Here is a 22133-nt window from a genome sequence, read left to right on the forward strand (position 1 = left end):
GGGTCCCTTTCAAGCCAGCTGAGTCCCTTGGACACTTGGGTCCCTCCCCAGGCGCCTGGGCCCTCCTGGACGCCTGGGTCCCCTCCCAGATGCCTGGGTCCCTCCTGGACCCCTGGGTCCCTCTCCAGCCACCGGGGTCCCTTGGACACCTGGGTCCCTCCCTGGATGCGTGGGCCCCTTGGTGGGGGGGCAGCTTGGGCAGATGGGCTCCCCCTCTTCCCACCTCCCCCCTCCCCGGACGCCTGGGCCCCACCTTCGGCGCACTCGCAGACGCCGGGGGAGCAGAGCGTTGCGAGGAAGTTGCTCCTTTGGGGGGCGCTGTAGAAGACGGTGCAGCGGCGCTCTGGAGGGGGCGGAGCCACGTGGGGAGGGGTCAAGGGGCATGGCCTCACCCGGCCACGCCCCCCCCGAGACCCACAGCCATCTCCTCCGCCCACCTGGGATCGGCCCCACCCACTCTTAGGCTCCGCCCTAATCAGGTCCTACCTCCTTCCCCCTTTGTTGGTCCCGCCTTGTTAGGCCCCGCCCACTGGCGAGTCCCCACCCACCCACCTGGCTCGTAGTAGTCAAAGATGGTGGCGGCTGCCGGCTGCAGCAGCCCCACGGCCACGTCCTGCGTCGCCCCAAAGGTTAAGCAATCCCGCTGTGGGGGCACCTGGGGACATGGGGGAACATGAGGGACATGGAGGGAAATGGGGGACCCAGGGACATGGGGAGACATGGGGACATGAAAGACATGGAGGAACATGAGGGACATGGAGAAACATCAAGGACATGGAGGGACATCAAGGACATGGAGGGACATGGGGACATGGAGGGACATGGAGGGACATGGAGGGACATGGGACATGGGGGACATGGAGGGACATGGGGGAGCATGTGGAGACTTGGGGGGACATTTGACTCCTGGGGTCACCACGTGAAGATCCCTCCCAATCTTCTCTCTCTAACCACCTTCTGCCCCGCATTGTCCTGCCCCAAATTCCCCACCATATTACCCCTGTCCTTCCCTCCAAAATGCCCCGTGGCCTGTTGTCCCCGTAGGTCCACCACGCCACCACCCCACCACCCCACCTCGCGTTCCCCCAACTGTGCTGCCACCCCACCTCATCGAAGTAGAGCACCAGGTGCCTCCCATCCAGCTCGTAGTGGCTGATGTACTGGTCCACCACGTCCTGCAGCTGGGTGGGGCAGGAGGCGTGGGGCTGGGGACCCATCCATGGACCCTCCTTGGCCCGTCTTGTCCTCCCTCCTCCCCACGGCACCAGCCCACCTTGTCCAGGTCTTCGCGGTGGGGTCGGAAGCCGCTCAGAAGGGAGATGTCCACCACCGCCATGCCCGCAAGCAGCGTCCCCGGCTGCCGCCTGCCCGGCCCAGCCCGGCCCGGCCCATCAGCTGGGCGGAGCCGGAAGTCCCGCCCACCCTGGGGGCAGGGCCGAGCAGGATGTCCCACCTGCTCTCCTCCCTTCCAGGTGGAAATGGGGAAGGGGGAAGTCCCGCCCACAACACCCAGGCCAGTAGGAAGCCCCGCCCCCTTTATGGGCAGAAACAGGAAGACCTGCCCACAAAACCACTGGAAAACAGGAAGCCCCGCCCCCCTCATGAGATAAATGGGAAGCCCCGCCCACAATCACTGGGAAAACAGGAAGTCCCACCCCCTTTATGGGGATAAACAGGAAGTCCCTCCCACAAAACCCTAGGAATAGCAGAAGCTCCGCCCCCCTACTCAGGGGCTAAACAGGAAATCCTGCCCTCATAACCCCCAAAGCAGGAAGTCCCACTGCCAAGATGGGGCCTGGGCAGGAAGTCCTGCCCACAATACCCCACAAACAGGAAGCTCCACCCCCTTTATGGGGGCTAAACAGGAAGTCCCGCCCCCAAGCTGTGTGAACACCCGAAGCTCCGCCCCCCCACCCAGGGGCTGAATGGGAAGCTCCTCCCACCCCTGAATGGCATGAACTGCAAAGCTCGCCCTGATTGGTGGGTGAAACAGGAAGCCCCACCCCACAGAAACAGGAAGCACAGGAAGTCCCGCCCACTTCCCTCTACCAGGGGGGAGGGGCAACAGGACACTTCACCCTCACAGAAATGGGAAGTCCCGCCCTGGTTGAGGGAGAAGTGACAGGAAGTCCTGCCCCCAGGGGGTGGGGCTGGGCCACGGTGACAGGAAGTCCCGCCCCAGGGAAGGGGGCAGAGGTGACAGGAAGTCCCGCCCCTCACCAGATGCAGACGTGGAAGGCCACCTGGCGGCTCCGCAGCTCCGGGGTCACCAGGGCCCGCCGCCGCCGCCGCTGCTGAAGCTCCGCCCCCTCTGGAGGCTCCACCCCCTCCTCTGGCCCCACCCCTTCAGCGTGCTCTGCCTCCTCGTAGTCCTCCTCATAGTCCTCCTCCTCTGGGGGGGAGAAAGGGGCCTTTTTAAGCAGGGCGGGGTAGGGGGTGTGGCCTGCCCTGGCCACGCCCCCTGTCATGCAGGGAGGGGCCCGGTGGTGGGCGGAGCCTTACCCTCATAGTCGATTGGGCCACCGAGGGTGACTTCGAGGCCCAGCTCCTGGCAGGTCCCATTGGCTGGAGACATCACCCGGTATTGCCGCAGCACCTGTGGGCCCAGGCGTCCGGGAGAGGGGGCCCAGGCGTCCGGGAGGGGACCCAGGTGACCAAGGGGACCCAGGCGTCCAGGGGGACCCAGGTGTCCGGGGAAGGACCCAGGTGTCCAGGGAGGGACCCAGGAGTCCAGAAGGGACCCAGGCATCTGGGAGGGGCCCAGGCATCCAGGAGGGACCACCCATCCGGGGGGACACAGGTGTTGGGGAGGGACCCAGGTGTCCAGGAAGGACCCTGGTGTCCAAGAGGAACCCAGGTGTCCAGGAGAGGACCCCGATGGCTGGAAATGTGGTCCCGGATGTCCAGGCTCGCCCCACCATTGAAGGACCCAGATGTCTGGGTGGTCACTCACAGTAAGGGTCCCCTGGCCTTCACCCTCCATCTGCACCGTCACGGGGCTGCCCAGGGGCACCTGGGGACACAAGGGGACACGGGGAGAACAGCAGTGACCAAAGGACCCACAGATCCACCTGGGGACCCCCAGGTCCTTCCATGTCCCCGTATGTCCATGTCTCCCCGCCATGTCCCTCCCCTTGTCCCTGTCCCACCTCCAGATTCTTCTCGACGTGCTCTAGCCCCTTCCGCAGGGTCACCCGAGTTCCCCCGGCTACCCCATGTCCCCCGGGACCCCGTGGCCATGAGAAGGTGACGTCGAAGCCGAGCTGCTCCGTGTGCAGTGAGTTCAGCCACAGCTCGGTCAGCGCCTCCAGTGCCACCACTGTGTCCTGCGGGAATCAGGCGGCAAGGTGGACCGAGGCACCCCACCACTCCCAGGGAGCCAGGTGTCCGACCCAGGGGACCCACGTGTCCGTGGCATCCCACCATCCTGGCGATCCTTGTGTTTGAGGGACTCTGGCATCCAGGGTGCCCTGTCACCCCATGGACAGAGGTGCCCAAGGGACCCGGGTGTCTGGGGCACCCCTCATTCCAGGGACCCAGGTGTCCTGGCACCTCCGCTCTGGGGATCCTGACATCCAAGGGACCCAGATGTCCAGACCACCCACCACCCTGGGACCTCAGGCATCTAAATGACCCAGGTGTCTGAGGGACCTAGGAGGCCAGGTTTTCCACCACCCTGGGGTCCTAGGTGTCTGAAGATCCTAGGCATCCAAGGCACCCAGATGCCCAAGGGACCCAGGTGTCTGAGGTACTCAAGTATCCTGGTCGCCCACTGCCCCGGGGTCCCTGGCATCCAAAGGACCCAAGTGTCCTGGGCATTCCCACCCTGGACACCCAAGCATCCGAGGGACCTAGGCATTCAGGTTGCTCCCCACCCCACCCCACCCCGAGGTCGCAGCTGTCTGAGGGGTCCAGGCGTCCAGTCACCTGGGTGGAGTGGAAGCCACCACCATAGTTGCTCTGCTCGCGAAGCCACCGGGCTGCTTGCAGGGCCCCAGCCACGTCATTGAGCCGCAGCAGCGCCAGCAGCCCATAGCCCGTGGCCTCCACCGTCTCGGCCGCTCCTCCAGCTGGCCAGAACTGTGCCGAGCCATCTGTGGGACCCAGGCGTCCGGGTGCATCCCACCACCCCAGGAACCCAGATGTCCATGGCACCCGCCAACCCCAGGGATTCGGGTATCCAGGAAGCAACCAACCCATGGAGGACCCAGATGTCCAGGGCACTTCCTGACCCTGAGGGACTCAGTCCTCCGGGTGCACCCGACCACCCTGGGATGGGGGCTTCCAGGGCACCCACTGACCTCCGGGGACCCAGATGTCCAGGAAACCATTGACCCTTGGGGGACCTGGGTTTCTAGGGGACCTGGGTTTCTGGGGCACCCATCACCCCCCAGGAACCCAGGTGTCCCCCACTACCATGGCAAGGATCCAGGTGTCTGGGTGCCTCCTCCCCAGGGACCCAAGTTGGAGTGTGATGGGACCCAAGTGTTCAAGTGCCTCCTCCCCAGTGACTCAGATGCCTGGGTGCGATGGGACCCAGCAGTCCAGGCGTCCCATCCCCATCCCCACAGAGGGGCCCAGGTGTCCGGCTCACTGTGGGCGCTCCGCGCGAGGTGCAGCAGGGGCTTGGTGGATCCCGGGGTGTCGCTCAGGGCCAGGGCGTAGGAGCCGATGGCAGCCGCGTAGGGCCCCGCTGCCTCCATGCGGCCCCGCAGGAAGCCTGTGGCCCGCGCCAGTGCTGCGTCCTGTGCCACGGACATGCGCATGGGCCCCGGCACACATGGGCCAGACATGGACGTTGGACATGGGCACAGGATGGGGGAAATGGGACATGGGACATGGACAGGGGACATGGACATGGGCACAGGATGGGGAACATGGGACATAGGTCATGAGACATGGGAAATGGACATGGACATAGGACATGGGTTATGAGATATGGGATGTGGACACAGGATATGGGACATGCACATGGATACAAGACATGGGTTGTAGACATGGGACATGGACATGGGACACAGGTTATGAGATATGGGACATGGACACTGGACTTGGACATAGGACATGGGATGTAGACATGGATATGGGGCATGGGACATAGGATATGGGACATGGGATGTGGATGGGGCATAGACTTGGATATGGGACATGGGTTATAAGGGACATGGACATGAGACATAGGACGTGGGATGTGGACATGGGACATGAGATATGGGACATTGACACAGGACATGAGATATGGATATGGGAGATGGGACATGAGACATGGGGACATGGACACGGACCTGGGACCCAGACTGGGACATGAGAGATGGGACACGGGGCTGACATGGCAACACGTGTGTCCCCACGGGGTGCACAAGGGAAGACAGGAGGACCTGGGGTGACCCGAGGTGACACCCACCAGGAGCTTCCTCTGCTCGGCGTGTTCGGGGCCGTGCACGTCGCGGGCCTGGTGCAGGGCCACGGCCACGAAAGCCGTGAGCGACACGGCCGCCTCTGCGCCCGCCGCGCCGCCCTGCGGGCACACACGCGTGCTCGCACCCGTGGGCGCCTGCACCCACCTCGCACCTGCCTCGGTGCACAGGGCCACCTGCGGCTCACACGCTTGCGTGCGTGGGGTCTCAGCGTGGCCTTGCACAGGGGTTTTGCACGAGGGTCTTGCACAAGGGTCTCACATGGGGATGTTGCACGGGGTGGGTTTGTGCAGGGATGTTGCACAGGGTCCTCACAGAGGGATGTTACACAGGGATTTTGCACGGGGATGTTGCACGGGGGTTTTGCAAAGGGATGTTGCACAAGGGAGTTGCATGGGGATGTTGCACGGGGATGTTGCACAGGGGTTTTGCAAAGGGATGTTGCATGGGGTTTTGCACAGGGATGTTGCACGGGGATGTTGCACAGGGTCTTTGAATGGGGATGTTGCACAGGGGTTTTGCACAAGGATGTTGCACAAGGGAGTTGCATGGGGATGTTGCACAGAGTCTTTGAATGGGGATGTTGCACGGGGGTTTTGCACAGGGATGTTGCACAAGGGAGTTGCACGGGAATGTTGCACAGGGATTTTGCATGGGGATGTTGCACGGGGGTTTTGCACAGGGATGTTGCACAAGGGAGTTGCACGGGAATGTTGCATAGGGGTTTTGCACGGGGATGTTGCACAGGGTCCTCGCACAGGGATGCTGCACGGGGGTTTTGCACAGGGGTGTTGCACAAAGGAGTTGCCCAGGAATGTTGCACAGGGTCCTCGCACAGGGATGCTGCACGGGGCTTTTGCACAGGGATGTTGCACAAGGGAGTTGCACGGGAATGTTGCATAGGGGTTTTTGCACGGGGATATTGCACAGGGGAGTTGCATGGAGGTTTTGCACGGGGCTGTTGCGCGAGGGTTTTGCACAGGGATGGCGTGCGAGGGGCAGGGCGCGCGCACTGGAGTGGTCGTGTGTGTCCCCCCCCCCCCGCCCCCAACCTGCATGCGGCGGTGGACGATGGGCTGGGGGTCGCGGAAGGCGCCGGGAGGCGCCTGCTGCCGCAGCAGCCACCGAGTGGTGGCCCGCAGCCCGGCCTCGTCCACCTGCTGCCAGCGCCGCAGCCCCGCCAGCACCCGCAGCACCAGTGCCGACAGCCTGCGGGCACCCACGGGCACCCACGTGCACCCGCACGCCACCGACACGGCACCCGCGTGCACCCACAAGGCACCGACATGACGGCCGTGTGCACCCACGGGCACCCACATACCCGCATGGCACCGACACGACACCCGCGGGCACCCATGTGCACCCACATGCCACCGACACGGCACCCACGTGCACCCACGGGCACCCGCGTGCACCCACATCGCACCAACACAACAGCCGTGTGCACCCATGGGCACCCGCATATCCACATGGCACCGACATGACACCCGCATGCACCCATGTGCACCCATTTGCACCCACATGCACCCAGACACCACCAACACGACACCCGTGTGCACCCACATGCACCCACATGCCACCAATATGGCACCCACATACACCCACGTGCAACCATGTGTAGCCACATGCCACCAACACGGCACCCACATGCACCCACATACCACCAACATGCACCCACGTGGCATCCACACGGCACCCGCGTGCACCCACAGGGACATGCCGCCCACATGGCAGCGAGGTGCCACCCACACGGACATGTTGCGGACACGACACGTCACCAACGCGGATGTGGTCCCACCAGGTCACCGAGGTCAATGCGAGCACGGAGACATGACAGACACGGACACAGACACGGACATGGACACGGGCATCTCATCAGGGAAGGGGAAACATGGGTGTCCCCATGTCCCCCATGTCCCTCCATGTCTTCCATGACCCCCATGTCCCTCCTGTTCCCCCATGTCCTCCTATGTCCATGTCCTCCCATGTCCTCAAGTCCCCCATGTCCATGACCCTCCATGTCCCCTCATGCCCTCATGTCCTCCCATATCCATGTCCCTCCATGTCCCCCACGTCTCTCATGACACCCATGTCCCTCATGTTCCCCCACGTCCTCCCATGTCCATGTCCCTCCATGTCCCCCATGTCTCTCATGTCCTCCATGTCCCTCCATGTCCTCCATGACCCCCATGTTCCCCCATGTCCTCCCATGTCCATGTCCTCCCATGTCCCCATGTCCATGTCCTCCCGTGTCCTCATGTCCCCCATGTCCATGACCCTCCATGTCCCCTCATGCCCTCATGTCCTCCCATATCCATGTCCCTCCATGTCCCCCATGTCTCTCATGACCCCCATGTCCCTCATGTTCCCCCACGTCCTCCCATGTCCATGTCCCTCCATGTCCCCCATGTCTCTCATGTCCCCCATGTCCCTCCATGTCCTCCATGACCCCCATGTCCCTCATGTTCCCCCATGTCCATGTCGTTCCATGACCCCCATGTGCCTCATGTCCCCCCATATCCCCCATGTCCCCCCACGTCCCTCCATGTCCCTGTGTCCCCCCATGTCCCCTCACCAGGTGCTGCTGGGCCGGTGCAGCCAGCCCCCATAGGAGCCGTCGTCCTTGCGGAAGCTCTGGATGCGCTCATAGCCTGCCAGGGCCAATGGGGACACACGGACGGGGTCGGGGGGGCATGGGGTCAGGGGACACACGGACCGTGGGGCGCTGCCCGTCTCCCCCCCAGGAGAGCCGTGCACACCTGCTGTGCATGCTGGCAGAGCATTGCACACCTGTGCACATGCTTGCCGAGCATTGCACACCCATGCAGAGCACTGCACACCCATGCATGCTCTTGCCGAGCCTTGCATGCCCTTGCTGAGCCTTGCACACCCATGCATGCCCTTGCAGAGCTTTGCATGTCTTTGCAGAGCATTGCACACCCTTACAGAGCATTGCACACCCATGTAAAGCATTGCACACCAATGCACACCCATGCAGAGCATTGCACAGCCCTTCATACCCTTGCAGAACATTGCACACCCCATGCACACCCTTGTTGAGCATTGCACATGCATGCAGAGCATTGCACACCCATGCACACCCTTGCAGAGCATTGCACATCCATGTAGAGCATTGCACACCCTTGCAGAGCATTGCACACCCATGCACACCCTTGCAGAGCATTGCACATGCATGCAGAGCATTGCAGACCCCTGCACACCCTTGCAGAGCATTGCACGCCCATGCACACCCTTGCAGAGCATTGCACATGCATGCAGAGCATTGCACACCCCTGCATGCCCTTGCAGAGTATTGCACACCCATGCACACCTTTGCAGAGCATTACACATCCATGTAGAGCATTGCACACCCTTGCAGAGCACTGCATGCCCATGCACACCCTTGCAGAGCATTGCACACGCATGCAGAGCATTGCACATCCACGTAGAGCATTGCACCATGCATGCCCTTGCAGAGCACTGCACACCCCTGCACAGCATAGCACACCCATGCACGCCCGCGCAGAGCATCGCACGCGCCCGGCAGCCCCCCCTCCGCCCCACACGGGCGCTCACCCTTCTGCAGCGCGCGCAGGCCCCGCTCGCGGCACCCCGGCGGCAGCCGGGCCCAGCCCTCGCTCTCGTCCAGGTAGCGCAGGGCGGCGGCGGCCGGCGCCAGCACCATCATGGTCTGCTCGCCGCAGCCCCGCGGCACCCGCAGCAGCGCCCCGGCCGCCCCCGCGCCCAGCGCCGCCTCCAGCGTCGCCCCCGACACCTGGCCTGCGCCCATGCACCCAGGGGGACATGCGTGGGACAAGCGTGGGGGCACATATGGGTCATACATGGGGCACATGGGGACATAAATTGGGTATGTATGGGGATATGCATGGGGACACGTGTGGGGACAAATATGGGGCATGCACGGGGACATGCATAGGGACATGCATGGGGCACATGGGGACATACATGGTGACACACACAGGGACACATATGGGGAGATATATGGGGCACGCACAGGGACATGCATGGGGCACATGGGGACACATGGGGCACGTACAGGGACATGCATGGGCACATGCATGGGGCACGCATCGGGGCACACATGGGGACATGCATGGGGCACATGGGGACACACATGGGGACACATGGGGCATGCACAGGGACATATATGGGGCATGCATGGGGGCACGCATGGGGGCACATGGGGACATACATGGGGACATACATGGGGCAAGTACAGGGACATGCATGGGGCACATGGGGACACAAATGGGGCACACAGGGCCATGCATGGGGCCATGCATGTCAATGTAGGCCATGGGGACACATGTGGGGACACGTGTGGGGACACATAGGGTGACACAGGGACAATTGGGGCCAGACACAGTGATGTAGGTCATGCGGACATGCACGGGGACACAAATGGGGACGCAAGGACACACGTGGGGCCATGCACAGCAATGTAGGCCATGGAGCCATGCGTGGAGACATGCATGGGGACATGCATGGGGACATGGGGACACACGTGGGGCCATGCATGTCGATGTAGGCCATGGGGGCATGTGTGGAGACACGCATGGGGACATGCATGGGGACGTGGGGACACATGTGGGGCCATGCATGTCGATGTAGGCCATGGGGACATGCGTGGGGCACATGGGGACACATGGATGGGGACACAGGCCGTGGGGACAGGCATGGGGGGGACATGGGCCACAGAGGGCCATGTGAATGGGCACATGCAGGAGACATGGGGACACACATGGGGACATGGAGACACACAGGAACAGGGGCCAGATCAGGGCCATGTCCTCATTGCCCTGACCACCATCCTTGTGTTCCCACCATCCCACCACCATGTCCTGTCCTGTGTCCCCGGCCCCATCTCCATGCCCCCGCCATGTCCCTGTGTCCACGCTGTGTCCCCAACACTGCCCTGTCCCCAACACCCGCCCTTGTGTCCCCACTGTGTCCCCATGCCTGTATCCCCATTCCTGTCCCTCAAGCCCACCCCCCCACCATGTCCCACCTCATGATGTCCCCACCTCTCTGTCCCCAACACCTGTGTCCCCTCATCCCCATACCTGTCCCCAACACCCCTCCCTGTGCCCCTACCCTGTCCCCCATCCCTGGGTCCTCAATATGTCCCTGTCCCCCCATCTCCATGTCCCCAACATCTATCCCTGTGTCCCCACCTATCCCCATGTCCCCATCCCTAGGTTCTCACCATGTCCCTGTCCCCAAGGCCCATGTCCCCCCACGTCCCCCTCCCTGGGTCCCCACCATATCCCCAAGTCCCCCAAGTCCATGTCTCTGTATTCCCATCGTATCCCACGATCCCTGTTCCCACGCACCGGACACGCGGACGCTCATGGAGAAGTCCCCATCAGGGACGATGTCGGCCGGGATGTCCCCAGGGATCTCCAGGCTCCGGCTGCTCTGGCCTGTGGTGACGGGCCGTCAAGGGGGTTCCCTAGATGCCACCCCCCACCCCAGACACCTGCGTTCCCTCCCCTCCACCCCCACCTAGACCTACCATCGGTGTCCAGGACATAGCTGGTCTCCTCCTGGCGCAGCTCACCCTCGGCCTGTAGAGACGGGGGACAATGGGAACTGGGGCCCAAGCATCCAGGGGCCCAGGCGTCCGGGGTGGGGGCAGCAGGACCCAGGAGGGACCCAGGAGTCCGGGGGTCCAGGAGGAGACCCAAAGGGACCCAGGTGTCCAAGCAACCCAGGGTCCAGGGAGCCCAGGAGGGGACCTGAAGGGACCCAGGTGTCTGGGCTCACCTCAATGTGGAGGACACGAGTGATGCGGTCACCGAGCCCCCAAGGCCCACGGGCAGTGATGGTGATGGGGATATCGCCAGAGCCCAGGGCCACCAGGGTGAAGGGCACGGCCACCACTGCTCCAGAGGGCACCTCGAGGTCCTGCGGGTCTCCAGACAGCGCCGCGCACACGCCGGTCGCTACCGACAGCCTCACCTTCACCTGCCGCCACGTCACCACCACATCACCGTCATGCCGCTCTCCCCACCATCCCATGCCCAGCTCTGCCACCATCACCATCCTCGACCCCACTACTATCACCCATCCCCACCATCCCCATACCCAGCTCTGCCACCATCACCATTCTCATCCCATCATCACCGCCATGTCACCACACCATCATCATCTCTGCCACCACCAGCATCCCAGTTGCTGCCACCATCCTCGTCCCCACCACCGTCATCACTGTCCCCATCACCATCCCTGCTACTGCCTCTGTGCCCTGCCACTGCCGCCATTCTCGTCCCCACCGTCGCTGTCCCAACCAGCACGACCATTCCCACCATTTCCACTGTCCTTGTCCCTATCCCTGTCACTGCCCCTGCTATCGTGTCCCCACCCCTACCATCTCCATTGTCCCATCCCCATTCACTGTCTCTGTCCCTGCCACTGTCCCCCCCATTGTCACTAGGGCTGCCACCAGGGAGGGGACAGCTATGGGGCTACAGGCGTCTATGGGGTCTATGGAGGCTTTGGAGAAGCTAAGGGGCTATGGGGTGTCTATTGGTTCTATGGGATGTCTATTGGTTCTATGGGGTGTCTATGGGGGTAATGGAGCAGCTATGGGACTAGGGGGTATATGGGGTGTTTATGGGGGCTATGGATGTCTGTGGGGGCTCTGGGACAGCTGTGGGGTGGCCACTGCTGTCTGTGGGGCAGTTGTGGGGCAGGGGGATCTCTAGGACATGTTGTTGGGTGTCTATTGGGATCTATGGAGCATCTATAGGGGATCTATGGAATGTCTGTAGGGTATCTATAAGGCATCCATGGGGTGTCTATAGGAGATCTATGAGGTATCTGTTGGGAAGCCTTTGAGTGTATACAGGGAATCTGTGAGGTGTCTATAGGGGATCTATAGCATATATACAGGGGATCTCTGGAGCATATACAGGAGATCCATGGGGTGTCTATGTAGCATCTATGGAGCACTCAGTGAGGCCCTATATATGTCCATAGGGGCTCCATGGGGTTTCCATAGGGGACCTATGGGTGAGTCTATGGGATGTCCACAGGGGCTGGAAGAGGTGACTACAGGGGATCTTTAGGGGTCTATAGGGTGCCTATAGGGGCTCAGTGGGGTGCCTATAGGGGCTCAGTGGGGCATCCATAGAGGATCTATGGGGGGGTATCTATAGGAACTTGGTGGAATATCTAAGGGGATCAATGGAGTGTCTAAGGGGATCTACGGGGTGTCTAAGTGGGGTCTACAGGGTGTCTATAGGGGATCTATGGGGGTCTATGGGGCATCTATAGGGGCTGGGTGTGTTGGCTCACGTTGATGTCATGGGGCAGGCGGCTGTGTAGCAGGGCCCGGGGCTGGAGCTGCTCGCGAGGACGGGCACTGTAGGGCAGCCGCAGCCCCACGTGCAGGTCCTGTGTCACTGGCAGGCGCAGTGGGGCTGCCATGCACACGCCTGAGGGGACACACAGTGACATGTGTCAACACTCATCAACACATGTCGGCACATGTCAACACACGTGGGGCTCAGGACACGCAACGCATGGGGACAGTGTCTTCATGGACATGGGGACGTGGGGATGTTGGGGAAAAGTGGGACCACTGTTGAGGAGACCATAAACACGGGCTGCCCTGGGGTTATAGGACACTCCGGGGACATGGGGACACTGGAGGAACATGGGCCACCACAGGGAAATGGGGACACACTGGGGACATGGGGACACTGTAGGAACATCATGGCGACATGTGGGAACCATGGGAACACCAAAGGGACACAGGGTAATGGGAAGACCGTGGGGGCATGGGGACACCGCTGAGATGGGGGACATGTTGGGATGCTGCAAGGACATGAGGGACACAAAGACATGTGGGGATACTGCAGCGAGATGTGGAGACACTCACCGTGACCGGGAATGATGGCGACGGCATGGATCTCCCAGGTGGTGATGGAGTCAGGGAGCAGCACTGAGATCCTGGGGATGAACACAGCGGACATGAGGGACATGTTGGACATGGGGGGATATGGAGGGACATGGGGAAGGCATGGGAGGACATGAGGATATGGAAGGACATGGAGGGTAATGGGGGACATGAGGAGGACATAGGGGACATGGAGGAACATGGAGGGTCATGGAGGATACGGGGAGTCATGGGGGGTTATGGAGGGACGTGGAGGGTCATGGAAGGATACAGGGGCAGGAAAGGACATGGAGGAACATGGGCAGACATGGAAGGACATGGGGGAACATGGAGGGTCATGAGAGGATATGGGGAGTCATGGAGGACATGTGGGGACATGGAAGGACATAGAGGACATGGGGGAACATGGAAGACATGGGGAGACATGGAAGGAAATGGAGGCTCATGGGAGGACATCTAGGGACACAGAGGGGACAAGGAGAGTCACGGAGGACATGGGAAACATAGAGGATGGGAGTGGGGGAGACAGGAGGTGATTGGGGGCCATGGTGGAGGTGGGGCCACACCGTGCCGAGCTGTTGACGGTGAGGCTGCGCCACAGCCAGCTCTCGGGGAAGAAGCTCCGTGTGGGCAGATCTTCTTCCAGCAGCAGCTCCTCATCCAGCACGTCCTCCAGCACTGCCACCGCCATGGGCACCCCGCCGGCCCAGTGCCACGTCAGTGGGACCCCTGGTGGCCAGGCACCTCATCCCACCCCAGGGGACCCAGGTGTCCGGATGTCCCTCCCCATGGGCATAGGTGGCCAGGTGGCCCACACTCATGGGCACCCAGGTGTCTGGGCCCTCCCTCAGAGGGGTCCATGTGTCCAACGTCCTCCTCCCTCAGGGACCCAGGTGCCCGGACACCACCACCCATGGACCCAGGTATCTTGGTGGCCCCCCTTCCCCCCCAGGGAATCCCAGCATCTGCCCCCCAAAGGACCCAAATGTGCAGGTGCCATCCATAGGGCCAGACACCCCACCCATTGACCCAGGTGCCCCCCCACCCTGAGGGACCAAGGCACCTAGGTGCTTCTCATGGACCCAGCCCCCTCCCCAAGGGGGCCCTGGTGTCCTGGCCCCCTCAAGCATCCGGGTGCCACCCTCCATGGACCCAGAAGTCTGCCCCCAGGACCTCAGTGTCAGCCCCCCTGCAGAGGCCCCGCCCCACCCCCTGTTAGCCCCGCCCCCTCACCGAGGACCTCAGTGCCAGCCATCCCAGGGGCCCTGGCCCCGCCCCCTCTTCCCCCCGCCCCCCAGAGGCCGGCAACCGCCGAGGCTCCCCGAGGCCCCGCCCCCCAGCCCCCCGCCGCCCCGCCCCCTCCCCGCCGCCCCGCCCCGCAGCTCACCACGGCCCAACCCGGCGGCGCCGCGCGGGCGGTGACGGCGCCGCCACTGGCGGGCGCGGGCGCAGCAGCGCTCGAAGGCGGCGCGGCAGCCGCCGGCCCGCGGCACCCGGCGGCCCCGCGCCGCGCACGAGCGCCGCAGCGGCAGCGCCGCCGCCCCGTCGCGGCAGCAGCGACCGCGCGGCCCCGCGCCGGGCCCTGCGGGACACCGGAGGGGTGGGGGGTCACCGCGGGGGGGCGGGAGCGGCGGCACCGGGGGAGGGACATCGGGGGTCACCGGGGGGTGGGTCACGACACGGGAGGGTCACCGGGGGGGGGGGCACCGGCGGAGGGACATCGGAGGTCACCGGGGGGGGGGTCACGGCACGGGAAGGTCACCGGGGGGGGGCACCGGCAGAGGGACATCGGGAGTCACCGGGGGGGGTCACGGCACGGGAGGGTCACCGGGGGGGGGCCCCGGCAAAAGGACATCGGGGGTCACTGGGGGGCGGGTCACCGGCGGAGGGACATCGGGAGTCACCGGGGGGGGTCACGGCATGGGGGGTCATCGGGGGCAGTCAGCGGCGGGGGTATATCGGGGGTCACCGGGGGGGGTCACCGGGGGAGGGACATCGGGAGTCACCGCAAAGGGGGTCACGGGGGGGGTGGCGTCACCGGGGGCGGTGTCACCGATGGGGGGGTCACGGGTGGGGGGACCGTGGGGGGTCACGGCACGAGGGGGGTGACCGGGGGGGGGCACAGGTGGGCAGATCGGGGGGGGTCCCGGTATCGGGTCTAGTCACCAGAGGGGCAGAGAGAGGGGGAGTGTCACCGAGGGGGGGTTATGGCACCGGGGGAGGGTTGCTGAGGGGGCACGGAGGGGTCATGGCATGGGGACTCGGAGGGACACATGCGAGGACACGCAGGGACATGGCACGGGGACACATAGGGACACATGGGGACATGCGAGGACATGCAGGGACACATGAGGTCATGCAGGGATGCGGCACAGGGACACATAGGGACACATGGAGACATGTGAGGACATGCAGGGACACAGCATGGGGACACATAGGGACACGTGGGGACACAGTGCCGTGGGAGGTCACTGGAGGGGGGAACACAGAATGGGGACATGGGGGGACAGGACACAGGGACATGGCATGGGGACACCAGAGGATGTGCAGGGACATGGCATAGGGACACGCAAGGGCATGGCACAGGGACGCATGAGGACATGTGGGGACAAGGCACGGGGACATGGCAGGAGGACTGTCCCCAAGGGGCCACACTGCTGCCACTGTCATCATGCACGCATGCCATGGGGACACCCAGAGACACAGGGCTGCAGTGACACGGTGGCCTGGGGACAGGGCGACACGGGCACACGATGGCACGGGGATGCGGCGGCTCGGGGCTCGGTGACCTGGGGAGGTGGTGGTGGCCTGGGGACATGGTGACATCGGGTCCATGGTGACACTCACCCTCCTCCTCCTCCAGGAGCTTCTGCAGCTCCAGCGAGCGCCGCCGCCGCACCGGGTTAGAGGGACACGCGGGCGCTGGGGACGCGGGGATGTGGGCACATGGGGGTCCCCGGCACCAGCCACCAGCCCCACGCTGTGCCCACATGTCTCCTGGCCCCAGCCATGTGTCCCCAGGGGAGTTGGGACACCCAGGCCCAGCGCAATGCCCCCCCCCCCAATATCCCATGTTCCTCCTTGTTCCCCATGTCCCCCAGGTCCTCCATGTCCACATGTCCCCCCATGTCCTCCATCTCCTCCATGTCCCCCATGTCCCACCATGTCCCAGAATCCCTCATGTTCCTCCATGTCCCCCCCATATCCTTTGATGTCCTCTATGACCGTCCATGTCCCCCCATATCCTCCCATGTCCTTCCATGTACCTCATGACCCACCATGTCCCTCCATGTCCCCACATCCCCCATGTCCCCAGTGTCCCCCCAAGTCCCTCCCCATCCACACATCCCCAGTGTCCCCCCATGTCCCTCCCCATTCCCACATCTCCCATGTCCCCCCATGTCCCCTATGTCCCCACATCCTCCACGTCCCCAGTGTCCCCCCCATATCCCTCCCCGTCCCCACATTCCCAGTGTCCCCCCATGTCCCTCTTCATCCCTATGGCCCCATGTCCCCCCCCATCCCCATGTCCCCATGTCTCTCACATGGTCCCGGGGGGCTCTGGACGCCCCCCACGGCCAGCACCAGCCCGGCGGCCCCGAACACCCCCCAGGCATCGGGGGCCGCCCCGGGGCCACAGCCCTGGTCCAGGGCCCCCAACGCCGCTGCCACCTGCGGGGGGGGGGGGTCACCCAGGGCGGTGGTGGGAGTTGCTTGGGGGGGCACCCAAGGGGTGGCACTCGAGGGGGGTCGTTGGGGGGGTCACCAAAGGGGGGGATGTTTTGAGGGGGGACATTTTGGGGGGTACCTAAGGGGTGGCATTTAGGGGGGGTCACCCAAGGTGGCGACTCGGAGGGGGTCGTTTTGGGGGGGTCATTTGGGGGTCACTCAAGGGAGGGGTCACTCAGGGGAGATCGTTTGGGGGCGATTTCCTGAATTTGGGGGGGCATTTGGAGGGGGTTGAGGGTATTTTATGGGGGGTGTCCCCAAAATTGGGGAGGACTTGGGAGTCTTGGGGGCGGTTTCCCCGAATTTAGGGGGAGAATTGGGAAGGGTTTTGGGGGGGATTCCTGGATTTGGGGGGTATTTGGGGGAGGGGGGATACCCCAAAATTGGGGGGAAGTGGGGGATTTTGGGGGTGTTTTGAGGGGATTTTCTGGAATTTAGGGGGGGATTTGAGGGGGTTGGGGGGTCTTGAGGGTGTTGCTTGAATTTGGGGGGACTTGGGGGGATTTTTGAGGGGGAGTCCCCAAATTTGGGGGGATTTGGGTGGGTTTTGGGGTGTTTTCCCCAAATCTGGGGGAGGGGGAATTGGGGGGATTTGGATTTTTTTTGGGGGGGGTCTGCAAATTTAGGGGGACTTGGGGGGTTTTGAGGGGGTTCCCTGAATTTGGGGGGGGGGGAGCTGAGGCACCTTATCCTGGCTCAGGCGGTGGCGGTCCTCGAGGGCCAGCACGGCGGTGTCGATGGCTCCCAGAGCCACCGTCACCGGCCCCGGATCTGTCACCGTCACCATCAGCCCCAGGGGGGTCTGGGGCTGCAGCGTCGCCCCCCGCTGCACCCGCCGCACCTCCACCTGCGGCACCAGTATGCACCAGTACGCACCAGTATGCACAAGTATAGACCGCTACAGGTCGCTATGCACCACTATAGACTCGTATGCACCAGTATAGGCCAGTATGCACCAGTAGAGGTTTCTACGGGCCTCTATGCACCACTATAGACCAGTATGCACCCCTATAGACTGCTATGGGCCGCTATGCACCACTATAGATCAGCATGCTCCGGTATAGACCAGTATGCACCAATATAGGCCAGTACATGCCCATACAGACCGCTATGGGCCACTATGCACTGCTGTAGACTGGTACGCACCAGTATAGACCAGTATGCACCAGTATAGACCAGTATGGGCCATGATGCACCACTGTAGACTGGTATTTACCAGTATAGACCAGTATGCACCAGTATAGGCCACTATGGGCCACTATGCATCACTAAAGACTGGTATGTACCAGTATAGACCAGTATACACCAGTATAGACCCCCCCATATAGGCCCTCCCCATATAACCTCCAGCCCCATATAGCCCACAGCCCCATATAGCCTCTATATTGTCCACAGCCCCATATTGCCCCACACAGCCCACCCCCATATAGCCCAAGCCCCATATAGCCCATAGTCCTATATTGCCTCATATAGCCCAGTCCCATATTAGCCCCCATATAACCCCCAGACCCACATTGCCCTGAGCCTCATATAGCCCCCAGCCCCACATAGACCTTATAGGGCCCCTGGTCCCATATTGCCCCATACGGCTTACCTCCAGATTAGCCCCCATACAACCCCCAGCCCCATATAACCCCCAGCCTCATATAGTGCCTACATTGCCCCCAGCCCCATATTGCCCCATATGGCCAACCTCTATAGACCCCTCCCGATATAACCCTCAGCCCCATATAATCCTCAGCCCCATATAGCCTCCAGCCCCACATAGCCTCCAGCCCCACATTGCCCTCATATTGCCTCCAGCCCCATATTGCCCCCAGCCCCATATTGTCCCCAGCCCCTACATTGCCCCACATAGCCCCCAGCCCCACATAGCCCCTATATTGCCCGCAGTCCCATATAGCCCCATACAGCCCACTCCCATATTAGCCCCCCCATAGCACCCCCAGCACGGTATAGCTGTCAGCCCCACATGCCCCCCCCGCTCCTCCCAGGCCCCATAGGCGCCAGGCCCCGACCTGGGCACGGCAGGGCTGGGCCACGCGGACCCGCAGCCCCGCGGCCACGAGGCTCCCGCCGGCGCGGTAGAAGGCGACGACGCGGAAGGCGGGAGCCAGCGCCGGCGTCACGGGCAGCAGCACCTCGGCCACGGCGCCCGGCGGTACCCGCTGCACCTGCAGCAGGCGCCCGCGCGACACCACCTGCGGCGACAGGACCGGCCCGGGGCGGGGCAGCGGGGGCCGCGGTGGGGCCTGCGGAGCCCCCTCTGTCCCGCCCCACGACACCGCACGCGAGGCGGCACGCAACACGTATTGCGACACGCAACATGCAATGCAACATGTAACACGCATCGCAACACGCATCACAACACGCAACATGCATTGCAACATGCAATGCAGCACGCAATGCAACACGCACCATGCAATGCATCATGCAACGCAGCACACTGCAACACACAAAGTGACACCGCACGCAATGCAACACGCAATGCAATGCATCATGCAATGCAGCACGCAACGTGACACGCAATGCGACACGCAGCACGCAATACAACACAGCACACAACACACAATGCAACACACAAGACAAGGCATAATGTAGCAGAGAATGCAAGAACACGCAATGCAACATGCAACATGCAACAGAACACGCAATGCAACATGCAACACGCAACACAGCAAACAACACGGCATGCAACATGCAATGCAACACACAACATGCAACACAACATGCAACATGTAACACAGCCCACACTGCAAAACACAACACGACACGCAACACGCAATGCAACATGCAACATGTCCCCGGGGGGGTTACATGGGGGGATCCCATGGGGGGGTTCCATTGGGGGGGGTCCCAAGCAGGTCCCAAGGGGAGAGTCCAATGTGGGGGGTCCCATGGCAGGGGGTCCCTGGGGGGTCCCATGGCAGGTCCCACGTGAGGATCCCTTTGGTGTCCCATGGCGGGGGGGTCATTGAGGGTCCCTTGGGAGAGTCCCACTGGGGGGGTCACTTGGGGGAGTCCCATGGGGATTCCGCGGGGGGGGGTCCCACGAGGGGGGTGTCACTCGGGGGGGGTCCCATCAGGGTCCCACCGGGGGGGTTCCTGGAGGTCCTATGGGGAGGTTGTGCAGGAGGAGTCCTATGGTGGGGTCCCTTGAGGGTCCAACGGGGAAGGGTCCCACGGGGGAGGGTCACAGGTGGGGGAGGTCCCATATGGGTCCCATGGGGGGGGGGTGTTCCTGGAGGTCCAGTGGGGGAGGGTCCTATGGGGGGGGTCCCTTGGAGGTCCCACGAGGTGATTCTACGGGGGGGGGGGGGGGTCCCTGGAGATCCCAAGGAGGGGGTTCCAAGGGAGGTGTCACGGGTGGGGGGAATCCCATTGGGGTCCCACGGGGAGCGGGTCCCTGGAGAGCCCATGGAGGGGATCCCACGGGGAGGGGTCACGGGTGGGTGGGTCCATGGGGGTCCCACGGGAAGGGGGGGGTCCTGGAGATCCCATGGAGGGGATCCCACGGGGAGGGGTCACGGGTGGGTGGGTTCCATGGGGGTCCCACGGGGAGGGGGGAGTCCTGGAGATCCCATGGAGGGGATCCCATGGGGAGGGGTCACGGGTGGGGGGGGGTTCCATGGGGGTCCCACGGGGAGGGGGGGTGTTCCTGGAGGTCCTATGGAGGGGGGGTCCTATGGGGGTCCCACATGGGGAGGGAAGGTCCCACGGGTGGGGTGTGCATGTTGGGGGGGGGGGGGAGGGAAGCCGCTCACCAGCAGGTGCGTGGCGCTCTCGTGGCCGGCGGCGCCCTGCGGTTCCTCCCCGACGCGGCGCAGCTGGAGCCGCAGCGGGAGCCCGGGCGGCCTCGGCCCCGGCGGCGCCTCCAGCGCCAGCGCCCGCGGCCCCGCGGCGGCGCCCGCGGCCAGGGCGGCCCGCGCGGGGGGGGCGCCCGCGCCGCCCGCCTCCACCTGCGCGCGCGGGCACCCTATAGCGCCTACAGACCCTATAGCCCTGACCTCCTGGGAACCCCCCCACCGGGATCCTCCCGTGCGCCGCTCGCCTCCACCTGCGCCCGCGGGCACCCTATAGCGCCTACAGACCCTATAGCCCTGACCCCTGGGAACCCCCCCACCTGCACCCTCCCCCGCGCCGCCCGCCTCCACCTGCGCGCGCGGGCACCATATAGCGCCTACAGACCCTATAGCGCCTACAGACCCTATAGCCCTGACCCCTGGGAACCCCCCCACCGGGATCCTCCCGTGCGCCACTCGCTTCCACCTGCGCCCGCGGGCACCCTATAGCGCCTACAGACCCTATAGCCCTAACCTCCTGGGAACCCCCCCACCGGCACCCTCCCCCGCGCCGCCCGCCTCCACCTGCGCGTGTGGGCACCCTATAGCGCCTACAGACCCTATAGCGCCTAGAGACCTTATAGCGCCTAGAGACCCTATAGCCCTGACCCCTGGGAACCCCCCCACCGGCACCCTCCCCCGCGCCGCCCGCCTCCACCTGTGCACGTGGGCACCCTATAGCGCCTAGAGACCCTATAGCGCCTATAGCCCTGACCCCCGGGAACTCCCCCACCGGCACCCTCCCCTGCGCCGCCTCCACCTGCGCACTGCACACATGCACCCTATAGTGCCTGTAGTGCCTATAGCCCGGACCCCCGGGAACCCCCCCACCGGCACCCTCCCCCGCGCCACCTGCCTCCACCTGCACACGCGGGCACCCTATAGCGCCTAGAGACCCTATAGCCCTGACCCCCGGGAACCCCTCCACCAGCATCCTCCCCCGCGCCACCTCCACCTGCACACTGCCCACATGCACCCTATAGCGCCTGTAGCGCCTATAGCCCTGACCCCTGGAAACCTCCCCCCAGTGGCACCCTCCCCTGCGCTGCCCGCCGCCACCTGCGCACCTCCTGCAGGCACCCTATAGCGCATATAGCACCTATAGCGCCTAGAGACTCTATAGCCCTGACCCCTGGGAACCCTCGCACCAGGATCCTCCGCCGGGCACCCGCCCCCACCTGCACACTGCCCATGGGCGCCCTATAGCGCCTAGAGAACCTA

General features: G+C 63.7%; 1 protein-coding gene across 1 annotated transcript in view; it reads right to left on the bottom strand.

The window, feature by feature from the left end:
* Positions 1 to 253: 253 nt before the first annotated feature.
* LOC134154449 (complement C4-B-like) overlaps positions 254 to 22133 on the bottom strand; it is a gene marked incomplete at its 3' end in the record, with an annotated part of 32658 nt that continues 10778 nt past the window's right edge. Inside the window, exons 12-36 of the mRNA XM_062601152.1 lie at positions 19089 to 19271; positions 17756 to 17917; positions 16887 to 17013; positions 16189 to 16263; positions 14729 to 14923; positions 13908 to 14019; positions 13324 to 13394; positions 12738 to 12877; positions 11205 to 11405; positions 10944 to 11005; positions 10772 to 10851; positions 8994 to 9197; positions 7993 to 8068; positions 6470 to 6626; positions 5405 to 5518; positions 4595 to 4745; positions 3928 to 4094; positions 3150 to 3326; positions 2954 to 3013; positions 2503 to 2596; positions 2244 to 2392; positions 1274 to 1465; positions 1107 to 1181; positions 553 to 655; positions 254 to 343 (exon numbers count right to left, since the gene is read on the bottom strand). Of these exons, the coding sequence (XP_062457136.1) occupies positions 254 to 343; positions 553 to 655; positions 1107 to 1181; positions 1274 to 1465; positions 2244 to 2392; positions 2503 to 2596; positions 2954 to 3013; positions 3150 to 3326; positions 3928 to 4094; positions 4595 to 4745; positions 5405 to 5518; positions 6470 to 6626; positions 7993 to 8068; positions 8994 to 9197; positions 10772 to 10851; positions 10944 to 11005; positions 11205 to 11405; positions 12738 to 12877; positions 13324 to 13394; positions 13908 to 14019; positions 14729 to 14923; positions 16189 to 16263; positions 16887 to 17013; positions 17756 to 17917; positions 19089 to 19271 (3217 nt within the window). The remainder of the gene's footprint in view (positions 344 to 552; positions 656 to 1106; positions 1182 to 1273; positions 1466 to 2243; positions 2393 to 2502; positions 2597 to 2953; positions 3014 to 3149; positions 3327 to 3927; positions 4095 to 4594; positions 4746 to 5404; positions 5519 to 6469; positions 6627 to 7992; positions 8069 to 8993; positions 9198 to 10771; positions 10852 to 10943; positions 11006 to 11204; positions 11406 to 12737; positions 12878 to 13323; positions 13395 to 13907; positions 14020 to 14728; positions 14924 to 16188; positions 16264 to 16886; positions 17014 to 17755; positions 17918 to 19088; positions 19272 to 22133) is intronic.

This window comes from Rhea pennata, unplaced genomic scaffold (assembly GCF_028389875.1).
Source record: "Rhea pennata isolate bPtePen1 unplaced genomic scaffold, bPtePen1.pri scaffold_31, whole genome shotgun sequence".
NCBI classification, from domain to species: Eukaryota; Metazoa; Chordata; class Aves; order Rheiformes; family Rheidae; genus Rhea; species Rhea pennata.